This window comes from Barbus barbus (genome assembly GCF_936440315.1).
Source record: "Barbus barbus genome assembly, chromosome: 6".
Taxonomy (NCBI): domain Eukaryota; kingdom Metazoa; phylum Chordata; class Actinopteri; order Cypriniformes; family Cyprinidae; genus Barbus; species Barbus barbus.
The window spans coordinates 17,907,423-17,920,833 of NC_136734.1; the positions used below are offsets into that span (position 1 = coordinate 17,907,423).

Sequence of the window (13,411 nt, forward strand, 5' to 3'; positions counted from 1 at the left end):
TGGGGTTTGCTTATTTCAACTTCCATTGAAATTTTCCCTGATTGCAGAATTAGGTTTCTGTCTTCAGTGGACTGCAAGGTTTTCTTCCATACAGTGAGAAGAACTATGGCTTTGAAGGACAAGAAGTACTGTTTTAGACCACTGGCCTCTGACCTGGCTTCATTGGTTAAACTGCACTTAGCAAGGATGGTGTCCAGAGCTTCTATGATTGATGGCAAGTGGTTTGCAACAGGTTTGCAACAGTGCACTCCACCTGCTCTCTGACAAAAGTTGAAGGGAGCAGCCAGTCTTACTTTTAAGGATTGCCCACCGCTCTGGACTTGCACTAAAGAGACTGTATAAGCGGTTCAAACAGCCAAAAAATGCTGACACATCAGGACATGACTCTGCTGCTTGTACACCAACAAGATTCAAGGAGTGTGAAGCACAGGGTGAATATGTGGCAAGAGGGTTTATTTTCTTTATTTCAGCCTGAACCCCTTTCACTTTGCCGGACATATTTGCCCCATTGTCAAATCCTTGTCCCCGGCAATCTGAAATAGCAATGCCATGCTCCTCCAAAGTCTTCAATATCGTTTCTGATATTTCCCGGCCAGTCTTTCCATTGAAAGCTTTGAACTGTAAAAAACGTTCAATTATCTCCCACTGATTATTCTCCTTCTTTGCTATATATCTGAACAGAATCACATTCTGTTCCACATGAGATATGTCAGCAGTTGCATCACAAATCATAGAATAATAAATAGCATTCTCCCTTTCCTTCAATATTTCTTTCAAGACCTTTTCTCCACAGAGTTCAATGAACTCATTTTGTGATTCCGAGCTAAGGTGCCTTTCTTGAACCTTTCTTCCTCTCTGAAACTTTCTTCAAATGTTCACTGAGCAGAGGATCATAACGAGCCAACAGCTCTAATGTGCCAAGGAAGTTTCCATTGTGAACATCACCTACATTTTCTGTGGTCCCTCTGAATGCTAAATTTCTTGATGCCAAAAAAAGATGCCAAATCTAATATTCTTTCAAGAATTGCTTTGTTTTTTTCAACTTCCAGCTGTATTTGTTTTTGTAAGCTGCTATCTATTCCTTTTTCTTCCATCAAATAATATTTCAGATTTGTCCACTTGAGGTAGCATGCTTTGTGTGCCTTACTTGCTTCATGGGCAGGGAATTTGTCGTACATTCGCCGCCATTTTAAATCTGCTGCCTTGTACCCTTCTTTAGTATTGAGCGCACTAGTTGATGCCTTTCTAAGGTCATCATGTGAAAACAGCATGCATGGCACACAATATAATGCATCCATTCTTTGACTGTATGTCAACCAGTCTCTCTTCTGTTTTTCTCTCCCATTTGCTGACTTACTAAACTGGAGATACTCTGGACATTTCTTTCCTTCTGAATCCTTGGGCATAACAATTATCAGGTCTATCTGACTCGCAGTGGCTAGCTTTCTAACAATCACCTTACATTCATGATCTGTCAACCTCTCTGGCCATAATCCTGGATCAGTTGTCAAAAAATCTTCATTCTCGCCTACATTTCGCCCTGCACTTGCTGAGTCTGGGCTGTCTGTGACTGTGTCGTGACTGCTGCTACTTTCAGCTTCTTCATTTTGACCTTCACTAACTGATGTTGGCCTATTTTCATGCATTTGTTCAGTTGAGGGACCTGCCTCTGTAGACAACAAATAGCATGACTCAAAGAATATCAAAAATAAACCAATACTTTGCAGTTCATTTCATTTAAAATACACATTACTAGAAATAATAAAGTGATTCCCTGACAAGTCAATATACCCAATGAGTATCGTCTGCACTGACCCTCCAAGTCATCTTTGGAAAAGGGTTGTGAGTCAGACGATGCCACATCTGATGCTGCAGAATATTATAAAAAAATTAATATCACACCGCTTTAAAGATGGCAATGTTGTTGTAAACGTTTTATTTTAAAGTTAATTAAATAAATTATTTTATCAATATTTTATCTAATTTATTTTATTCTATAATTTACTTAAATTATTTATTAATTTATTTTAATGCCATTAAGCCATAACTTATGAAACACTTATTTAAGACAAATTAATAAAAAACTACCAAAAGACAAAGAAATTATTAAATAATAATAAAAACCTTTTTTTAAAATTCAAATTCAAATTCAAATTTTATTTGTCACATACATATACATACGTAGTACGACATGTAGTGAAATGTATTGTACGACTGTCCAACAAATTGTCCAACAAAATTAGAAAAACCTCAAGTTTACAAAAATACAAATAGAAAAAGTACAGTAACCATATATACAGAATAAACTAGCAATAAAATAAAATAACAAATAGATATGAGAATAAAAAATAGAATATGATTCTATATAGATTCTATAAAAAGTAAAGTGTAAAGGGCCAGCAATATAATTTTTTTCCCACCAGCCTGTTATAATTCGTAAATCAAAAAGTAAAAATTCAGAAACACATAATAATGCAATCTAATACTCATTGTCTTAATTTACAAACCCGATTCCAAAAAAGTTGGGACACTGTACAAATTACGAATAAAAAAGGAATGCAATAATTTACAAATCTCATAAACTTATATTTTATTCACAATAACTAGAATATAGATAACATATCAAATGTTGAAAGTGAGACATTTTGAAATGTCATGCCAAATATTGGCTCATTTTGGATTTCATGAGAGCTACACATTCCAAAAAAGTTGGGACAGGTAGCAATAAGAGGCCGGAAAAGTTAAATGTACATATAAGGAACAGCTGGAGGACCAATTTGCAACTTATTGGGTCAATTGGCAACATGATTGGGTATAAAAAGAGCCTCTCAGAGTGGCAGTGCTTCTCAGAAGTCAAGATGGCAAGAGGATCACCAATTCCCCCAATGCTGCAGCGAAAAATAGTGGAGCAATATCAGAAAGGAGTTTCTCAGAGAAAAAGTGCAAAGAGTTTGAAGTTATCATCATCTACAGTGCATAATATCATCCAAAGATTCAGAGAATCTGGAACAATCTCTGTGCGTAAGGGTCAAGGCCGAAAAACCATACTGGATGCCCGTGATCTTCAGGCCCTTAGACGGCACTGCATCACATACAGGAATGCTACTGTAATGGAAATCACAACATGGGCTCAGGAATACTTCCAGAAAACATTGTCGGTGAACACAATCCACCGTGCCATTCGCCTGACTCTATAGGTCAAAAAAGAAGCCATATCTAAACATGATCCAGAAGCGCAGGCGTTTTCTCTGGACCAAGGCTTATTTAAAATGGACTGTGGCAAAGTGGAAAATTGTTCTGTGGTCAGACGAATCAAAATTTGAAGTTCTTTTTGGAAAATTGGGACGCCATGTCATCCGGACTAAAGAGGACAAGGACAACCCAAGTTGTTATCAGCGCTCAGTTCAGATGCCTGCATCTCTGATGGTATGGGGTTGCATGAGTGCGTGTGGCATGGGCAGCTTACACATCTGAAAAGGCACCATCAATGCAGAAAGGTATATCCAAGTTCTAGAACAACATATGCTCCCATCCAGACGTTGTCTCTTTCAGGGAAGACCTTGCATTTTCCAACATGACAATGCCAGACCACATGCTGCATCAATTACAACATCATGGCTGCGTAGAAGGAGGATCCGGGTACTGAAATGGCCAGCCTGCAGTCCAGATCTTTCACCCATAGAAAACATTTGGCGCATCATAAAGAGGAAGATGCGACAAAGAAGACCTAAGACAGTTGAGCAACTAGAAGCCTGTATTAGACAAGAATGGGACAACATTCCTATTCCTAAACTTGAGCAACTTGTCTCCTCAGTCCCCAGACGTTTGCAGACTGTTATAAAAAGAAGAGGGGATGCCACACAGTGGTAAACATGGCCTTGTCCCAACTTTTTTGAGATGTGTTGATGCCATGAAATTTCAAATAAACTTATTTTTCCCTTAAAATTATAAATTTTATGTCATCTATGTTGTATTCTAAATAAAATATTGAAATTTGAAACTTCCACATCATTGCATTCTGTTTTTATTCACAATTTGTACAGTGTCCCAACTTTTTTGGAATCGGGTTTGTAGATAATACATGGTGCTGCATAATATATTAGGCTATTGAACAAAGCTAATAGCTGATACGCCGATACGCGCCAGTAGCCTAAATAAAATTATGTGATGGCGGCAGCGGTGGTCGATAGTTTACATGACAACATACTAACCTGTCTTAAAGAAGGTCTTGATAGACTGGAATACAACAATTCTCCTGGCCTCTCTCTCCTTCTTTTCATTCTGTTTCTGGTAACCTGATTTATATTTTCTTTTCCCCGACATTGTCAGTCAGCATGTACATCGCTAACTTCATCTGATGTCTCAACTCTGATTGGTTGTCTTGTTCACGATCTGGGGTGGGACTTCTGAGAATACTTAGTATCAGACTAAGCCATTTATCGGGAGGGTAGAGGAGCAGATATTAGAAAATGTATTTAACCAAATTGTATGCTTTTTTGTGGTTTTCATAATATCTCAGTTATACAACTAATAAAATATTAGAATTATTTACAAAACATGGGCCTATATAGTATAATTCCTGGATTTGTGGGGCCCCCTAGGCGGTGGGGGCCCCTAGAATTGTCACCACCTTTCACCCCACTAGCAACGGCCCTGGTTATATCATAAGCCTCTCATCAAACGAACTAAACTCACATCAAACAAACCAAAAAGTTCAGATCTAAATAATAATAATAATAAAAAGATTACTGACAGTCATACAGAAAACTCTTGCCAGTCAGCAAGACTCACTGACACAATCAGGATCTGGGCAATGGGGGCACGGCAGACAAATGAAGCGTTGAGGTAAGAGTGGGATGGAGATACAAGTCATTCCTAGCATTCCTGGTTTTGTGTCTCACATTCATTCTCATCTTCTTCATGTTTTCAATCAACTGTGGGATCTTTCTCATGAGCACAAGAAACCACAGAGTAATTTGCGTAGCAAATCGAGTTGACTTTGCACAGCACTCTTGCATCCATCTATTTGTTGTGCCTGTGTTATTCTTTTATTGAATTCCAGCAACACGATAAGGACATTGTTTCCAAAAATATGCTCGTTTCCAAAAAGTCAACTAAGGACACTCGAATGAGAAGAAAAATGGCTTTTTTAATCTAGATGACTGAGGACAGGGGGCATACATTGAATGAGGTGAGCACTGCAGGTAGGTGATTTTCTGAGAGCAGTACAGGGCAGAGGTTCAAACCAGCTGCAGGCCGTCAAAGTCAGGTTTTGTATCCGATTGTAAACAGTGGAAAGATGGCCCGGGCAATGGAGTACACCAGGGAAGCCATCCAAGTGCAAAGCATAGTTAAAGCGTTGTGGCCATGGCAAGCCTGGGCATGCCTTCTCAGCTGACTGCATGAAGCCACTGCTGGGCCAACTTGGCTTGGAGGGATACAAGCATGCACTTACGGCTCTACCCGCCACAAGTCTGACTCACCCATTTTTAAAAGCAAACCAAATGAAGTGATTAAGTAATTAAACAGAAAACAGCCGGCCTCTGGAATGTAGGTCTCTGAAGTTGTTTTCAACATTTCAATGTCAAGTCCAATTCACTTTTTCAAGAGCTTTTGCAGTTTGAGCTAAAATAGTGGGCATATGTCATGGCCATTAGGGCCTAGTGCTTCTTCAGCGCTTGGGTAGGTTATACAGATACTTTGCACTCATAAAATAACGGAATTTAAAAAAAAAAGGATCCCTTGGAATTCTGTTAAGAATAGCTTGACCATGGCAGTTTGGCTTCGTTCTGTGATACCAGATCAAAGGTTGAACTACGAGGGCAAGATCATTGATACTGCGCAGGAAAACATGACTCATTCCCCGTGGTAAAAGACATTCATTTATGTGCACAAAGCTCTATGGACCAATTCTTCCATATGTCCACATTTTTCTTGCCTTAAAATAAACACATGAGAAAATCGAAATTTACGACAACCCCTATGACTAATTTTTTCCACACTTTTAGTTCTTCTCCTCATAGATTACTTTGCTGTTCCATCCAATATTGGCCTCACTTGGCAACCTCAATTGGGTGCAATGCTTTAATCATTTATCCCACTCAATAAAATGGCACATTAATGGTTTTGAACTGCACTCACCAATTGAGCAAAATTTCCAAGTGTTAACAGAAACAGGTCTCTTTGAGTTTGCTAAAGTAGCCAGCTTAAATCCAAACAGGAAACCTCCTAAAAAGTTTCAAGTAGGCCACTAGCAAACCCACTAAATGGCTTGTAAGTCTCATCATATGCAATGAGATTTATTATGACTTAATGTGATTGTGAATTCAACCGTTAAAAAGTTATGCTATTGTTACGCTCTAGAATATTTCGTGGTCAGTACTGAAATATAATTAGAAAAATTTGACAGAGTTAAATCAATAAAGAGTCGGTTCTTTTAAAATTAGGTTCTACCATTTTGGACTGGTGTGCGTTTACTCTACACTGTTACCACAGTACAATACATCGGTAGAGAAACTAACCAACTAGCTATGACTGTTTTCACAAAACCGTATCACAAACCTCTAACGTTTGAACCACATTGGTTCAATGATACAGGACTGCTGTTAATGACATCATGCGCAGGTGGAGGAATAATAACTTAAACTAATTGACCAATTCAAGATTTCCTAGTGAAAGAAATACTACAATTGAAATACATTTATTTTGTTATAAGTATACTACAAATACATTTACATATTTATGTGCTTAATAAAAATACACTGCAATTGTACTTTTGGGATACTAAACTGGTCTTCTTGAAGTCTGCTAAATTGGAACTAATTTTGTGCTTAATGCACTTTCATTGTGTGGAAGTAGTGCTGAGGTCCAACAAAAGATATATTGTAAGTATAAGTATATTTGATTGTGCTAACGTAGAACTATTGCAAGTATACTTCAGGTGCACTTTAAATATCTTGCATATTTAGATCATACAATCCTTATTTATTATGATATTAAAAGACATTTTAGGCATAACATTACGAAATGTGCATTGTGCATTAAAGAAATACTCCAAATAAAGTTAAATTTTATATCAGTAAGTCTTAAGAGATATGTCAATAAATATACAAATGGATTTGAAGTATACTAAATGCATTTTAAATAATGGCAAAGTTTTTTTTTACTAGGGTGCTGCTGTAACAAACATGACATCTAAAGACTACTTCACTGTTTTTTGTTCCTTGCCATTTTGGTAACAGTTGGCTAACAATGCTCCCCTGGTCAGTCTGCTTTCAAAAAAAATCTGATTTCAAATTGCATATCAGTCAAACGAAGAAGGCATCTATTGTGGGGTTTATGGATGATATTTAAGGCTAAGCCTTACCTTCTGCTTCACGAGGGCTCCAGTGGCCGGAGGGAGCGCAGGGTCTGGGAGAAGAGGAGTTCGAGGCATACTGTAGGAGCACCCCAACTTCAGTACATCTGTCACAAACTGATCCCACTTCTCTAGGAAATCAACAAACAACCAAGGTAGCAACTTAGACACAGCAACACCACAATAACCTCTTGATGCCTTTAAAAATGTATAACATGGTTTGTATGATGATGAGAGAGAAATTTGGATTCAGATGACTCAAACCTCGCCCCACTACGACCTGTGGGCGCCATGTGCACTACTGCACTACATAAACGTTAATCTTTATTGACATGATTGACCTTGACTCCATTAATTTTTATTGGGGTACTTACATTATATAAGAATTTCTGGAATGAACTAATAAAACTTAATTAAACATATAAAAATTAACTACTGAAACAAAACACTCAAACCATCACAACATCAATACAAAAAAAAAAAATGCAGTTTATACAAAAAAGAGCCTAAAACAACTTTTTTCTTTTAAATAAATGTTTCATGAAAGGAGCAAAAAATTCTGGCTGTCCATATCAGTCAAACTAAATGTTATCTAAATATTAAATTAAAATTAAATATTAGATTTATATAAAAAATACTACAAATATTATGTAGATAACATTTATATAACATTTAACTTGCCCTTTAGTTTGATAAGGCTGGTAATGTTTTATTTCTATGAAGTCTATATAAGAATTTTTCTACATGCAGTTTAAAATCCTGATTTTGTAATATTCTAAAAATAAACATGAAATAATATCAAAAATAAACCGTAACTGTCACGAGTCTGTTCTGTTTTTGCCATGTTTTCCATTGACCCAGTTTCCCCGATTAGTTAATTAGCTCCTCACCTGTTTCTGTTCTCCCTTAATGATGACCTGCATTTAAAGCCTGTGTTCTCCCCAGTCTGATTGTCTGCTATTGTATGTGTTACACTATTATCGCCTTGAGTAAAGCCTTTTGTTTGGATATACCTGCCTCGTCCTGTTTTGCTTCCCTTCGTGGGGCGTACCGTAACAGAATAGCAGACCGAAACAGTTTTTTTGCGGCGTTATTCTTTTGCTTCTAATTGTTTACTTTTTTTTTTCTCTCCCTCTCTCCCGGAATGGATCCTGCCATGCTACTCCTGTGCCTGGAGCAGAAGGACCGTTCGCTGGTGGAACACACCAAGGACTTCATCAACCTGGCGTGCCTTACCCACTTCGAAGACCGCTCGCTCTGTGTTTTCTACACTGCCAACCTGAGCGAGCAGTGTAAGGCATGCCTGCCAGCGAACGGTCCCAAGGAGAATTTCGCCGCTTGCGTGGAGTGGGTGCTGGAGAATAATGATCTGTTTATCTTCGGTGACCCTGCTGAGGACAGCTCCAGTCCCACTCCCGATCCAGAGCCCAGCCAGCCCTCACCATCTCACTGCACGGAGGTTTCGCCAGAGCCCACCGCAGTCGCAGAGCCCGAGCCGGCCGCGCGGATAGAGCCGTCACCACGGAGAGTGACAGAGCCACTCATCGCCCCGGAGACCGAACTCGACGCGACTGACCAGGTGTGTGAGCCGGCAACATCGTGCGTCGTGGGAGTCTTAGTGGAGATCGAGGGAATGGATAAATCCCCAGCCCACACATCTACCACTGAGGGTGAGCTACCGCTGGCTTCTGGAGGCCTTTTTGAGGAACTGTTGGGCATCTTTGAAGAGGATCTGATTGACTGGTTTGGGGAGGCATTACCCAGCCCGGTATCTCCTGTGTCTCCGCTGGTTCCGTCCAGCCCTGAATCTCCTGTGTCTCCGCTGGTTCCGTCCAGCTCGAATCCTCCCGTGTTCCCTCCCAGCCTCCCTCTCCCGCCTCCTCGATACCAGACAGCCAGCCCATCAGTCCCTCCTCAGCCACATCTGGAAGACCCCTCAGCTCACCCTCAGCACGCCATGCCCGGTGGATCGGTTGAGCTTCGGGTCTCCCTGCAATCTGCCACCTCGGGGTTGGAGGATCCCCAGTCTTCACCTCCAGCCTGCGAGACCCGGACTCCACCTCGGCCCTCCGATCCATCGGCTCCACCTTGGCTCGTGGCTCCCTCATCTCCACCGTGGCCCCTCACTCCACCAGCTCCGCCGGGCTCCCTCGTCCCTCCGGCTCCGCCTTGGTCAGTCGTCCCCCTGCCTACTCCACGGAATTCCACTCCTCCAGCTCCGCTTCGTCCCTCCATTCCTCTGGCTCCGTCGGGTTCCTCCCTCCCTCTGGCTCCACCGTTGTCCTCTGTCACTCCGGCTCCACCGCGTCACTCGGGATCCCCGCCTCCGCCTCTCTCGCCTGAGCTGCCGGCTCCGCCGTGGCCTTCCGGCCCATCTGTGTCACCCTGGCTCTGCGGCTGCTCTGCTCCATCCTGGGCTCCTTCTCCACCGGCGTCATCTCCGGCAGTCGGTCCCATGGTGTCGGTGGTCCCATCCCCACCATGGCTCCTCCTGCCATCGACTCCGCCGTGGGCCGCCATCCTGGCTGGCCTCTGGACTGCCATCTGGCTTCCCCTGCTCCGGGCTCCTCCTTGGCTCCTCCCACCCTCCGCTCCCCCTTGGACTAATTTTTTGGACTGTTTTTGTTTTTTCTGTTTTTGGTCTGCATTTTTCGGTGCGAGGACGCACCGTTCCGGGAGGGGGCGAACTGTCACGAGTCTGTTCTGTTTTTGCCATGTTTTCCATTGACCCAGTTTCCCCGATTAGTTAATTAGCTCCTCACCTGTTTCTGTTCTCCCTTACTGATGACCTGCATTTAAAGCCTGTGTTCTCCCCAGTCTGCTATTGTATGTTACACTATTGTTATCGCCTTGAGTAAAGCCTTTTGTTTGGATATACCTGCCTCGTCCTGTTTTGCTTCCCTTCGTGGGGCGTACCGTAACATTAAAAAACTATTTAAAAATAAAGTTTATTTTTTTAAATAAGTAACAGGTTTTCAAATTTAAATAAAATATTTTCAACATCATTTGATAAATATTTGTCATTATTTGCAAGATATCTTTTTTCTTAATGCATTTTAATTTGTTTTATTTAATTTTTTTCTTCAATAACTTACAATACAAATAATGTTACTTCTTGGATTTCACAATTTTAAGGAATATTACATTTTTCATTATGGTTAACATTTTAATACTTATTATTTTATTACTTGTTAATAAATATTTCGCTAAATAATTGATTTATTACTAAAATGAATTAATGCTCTATCTAGGAACAGCCTTGGCTCCTAGTTCTTTACCTGTCTAAGTAATGGCCAGTGAGAGCAGGGAACCACTCTAGTGTAATAGAGTCTTGGTCCTGCACTGTTACTCGAGGAGGTAGAGGAACAGGAGCTGGTTTACTGCCAGGTCTCCAAGACTGGTAGATCAGATCCAGGTAACAGTGCATCCGGGCCACCTGGTTCAGCGTGAAGGAATCTGTGCAGTCATCATCTATATGGGAACAAAAATGAACAAAAGAAATCTCAGACGTTAAACTCATTTTAAATTTCTTTCAGAAATACTAAAAGAAAATGCTAAAATAGTCTGGAGAAGTCTTCTACTCAGCAGACATTTAGAGTTGATACTGTATCCTGTATGTCTCACCAGCATAGCTCATGTAATTGTTGAAGGGGGTGTTTGTGAAATGACGTCTGCCGCAGGTGTCGTTGCCTGGCTCAGGATCTCTGCAGTACTTGTACTTGGGTGTGGGATTTGTATCTACACACAGATCACCCGTCTCAAGAGACGGCTCAGTCTCTAAGCAGGCATCATTACAGGACTCCACCTCTGAGATTCCCCTGAAGACATGGTACAATCCAAGGCTGTGGCCAATCTCATGGATCATGGTGTGAGTGTGGCCAAACGTACCATAAAATAAAGGGTTTAATACAATCCCACCTCAAAAAAGACAGAGCGAGAGCAGGAATTATAAACATCATTCTTTATGGCAACCGTTTAATGTCTTTCTTTCCTGATGACAATGAAAGTTGATATGCAATGCTCTTCAAAAATGCTAAAGCAATGATTGTTACCTGTATTGTAGTGATGCATTTATGTATTTACCTAAATGTGTCAAAGCTTCTTTATCCCAGGGCCAAGTGCCTACACCAGCCACGTCTTCATCAGATGAGTTAGCAAAGAAGATGTTCAAGTGTGTGGATCCATCCAAATTCAAAACCTCTTTCAGCTCTTTCACATTCATGTAAGCCCTGTAGAACAAGAAATATGTTTTAACACATTAAATATTCAGACTGTTTTCAAAATCAAATATACTGTAAACCGGACCCTACAATCACACATAGAATAATTTTCAGACCAGTTGACTGAGCTGTCGCTTGTCCTTTCGGTTTCCAACCATCTAACATTCACTCATCATGATTATTAAAATGGCAATCTTGATCTTTTATGCCCATTTACAGTGTTTGTAATGTACCAGTTAAGTTTTTCTGAGTTTCCTTCATCAATTTTCACTGCTCCCCCACTGTTGAACCTTAAGCGCCATGGCAAAAGAAATCACGGTTGTGAACGTGATGCAAAAAAGGTTTTTCTGTTGAGCACACAAATGCAAACAAGAAGTAACTAGTATTGGCTGATACACCAACAAATGACTCTTGTGACCACATCTTTAAAGTAATTTGTTGGGTCACGCAACTTGTGTTTCTGAGTCACTAAAAAAATAACTTGCTCATAAAGATGCGGTCACATTTACCACTGTTCAGCAATTTTTTTGGTGGATAAAATCCAGTAATTTCAGCAGAACTTCACACAATTGGGAATTTCGTGTGAGGACAAAAGACATGCCCACACACATTTCACAGACTTTTTACAGAATTGCTACATTAACCAACAGAAAGCTACTTGTTTTCAAATTAACTTCTGTATGAGCTGTGCTTTATATATCTCTATACAATAGACAATATACAACGGACCATTTTTGCCCATGATATTTCACCGAAACGTCACTAAAACGTCACAAGAGCCAAGGATCACTTGTGGAGAGCTTCAGAAAGACCTGGAATTAGCATGTAGAATTGTTTCAAAGAAAACATTAAGTAATGCACTCAATCGCCAAGTCCTGTATACACGGTCACCACGCAAGGCTCTATTGCTAAAGAAAAAGCATATTGAAGCTCATTTAAAGTTTGCTGCACAACATTTAGACAAGCCTATGAAATACTGGCAGTAGCCCCTCACTGCAGAACAAAAGGTCCAGGGGGCAGGGTTGGATCCACATCCAGGGGGTAGAGATGGTAGGTTTAGGGGTGGAGATGGGTGGGTTTAGGGATCAGGGGGTGAAGACGGGTAGGTTTAGGTCTATGTAAGGTAGGAGGAGTTGGATCTAGATCCAACCACACCCCCTGGATCTTGTGTTCTGCAGTGAGGACCATCTCAATACTGGCAGAATATAGTCTGGTCAGATGAGACAAAAATTTTTACTCTTTGGATGCCATAATAGACACCATGTTTGGATATCACCCCAAAACATTATGGTGTAGCACTGGCAAAATTCATATAGTTGAAGGAAGGATGAAGGAAAATATTTACAGAGACATTCTTGATAAAAATCTGCTGCCATCTACCAGGATGATGAAGATGAAATGAGGGTGGACATTTCAGCGAGACAATTATCCCAAACACACACAGCCAAGGAAACTCTCAATTGGTTTCAGAGAAAGAAAGTTAAGCTGCTAGAATGGCCAGCCAATCACCTCACTTGAATCCAATAGAAAATGTATGGTAAGAACTAAAGATCAGACTTTATAGAAGAGGCTCACAGAACCTTCAAGATTTGAAGACTGTTTGTGTGGAAGAATGGGCCAAAATCACACCTGAGCAATGCATACGACTAGGTTCTCCATACAGGAGGTGTCTTGAAGCTGTCATTACCACCAAAGACTTTTGTACAAAGTATTAATTCAATTTCAGTAAATGTGTTCAATACTTTTTCCCTTGGTCTTTCCATTTTATTACACATAACTTAATTTCTGAACTTATTTGTATTGTTTTCTTTGTATGTATGGAATACTTGGGTTG

General features: G+C 40.5%; 1 protein-coding gene across 1 annotated transcript in view; it reads right to left on the reverse strand.

Annotated features, from left to right (window-relative positions):
- Window positions 1-13,411, reverse strand: part of LOC306871412 (pappalysin-1-like) — a gene marked incomplete at both ends in the record, with an annotated part of 88,457 nt that overhangs the window by 56,189 nt on the left and 18,857 nt on the right. Inside the window, 4 exons of the mRNA XM_079419318.1 lie at window positions 7,367-7,488; window positions 10,636-10,828; window positions 10,982-11,275; window positions 11,441-11,586. Coding sequence (XP_079275444.1) covers window positions 7,367-7,488; window positions 10,636-10,828; window positions 10,982-11,275; window positions 11,441-11,586 — 755 coding nt within the window. The remainder of the gene's footprint in view (window positions 1-7,366; window positions 7,489-10,635; window positions 10,829-10,981; window positions 11,276-11,440; window positions 11,587-13,411) is intronic.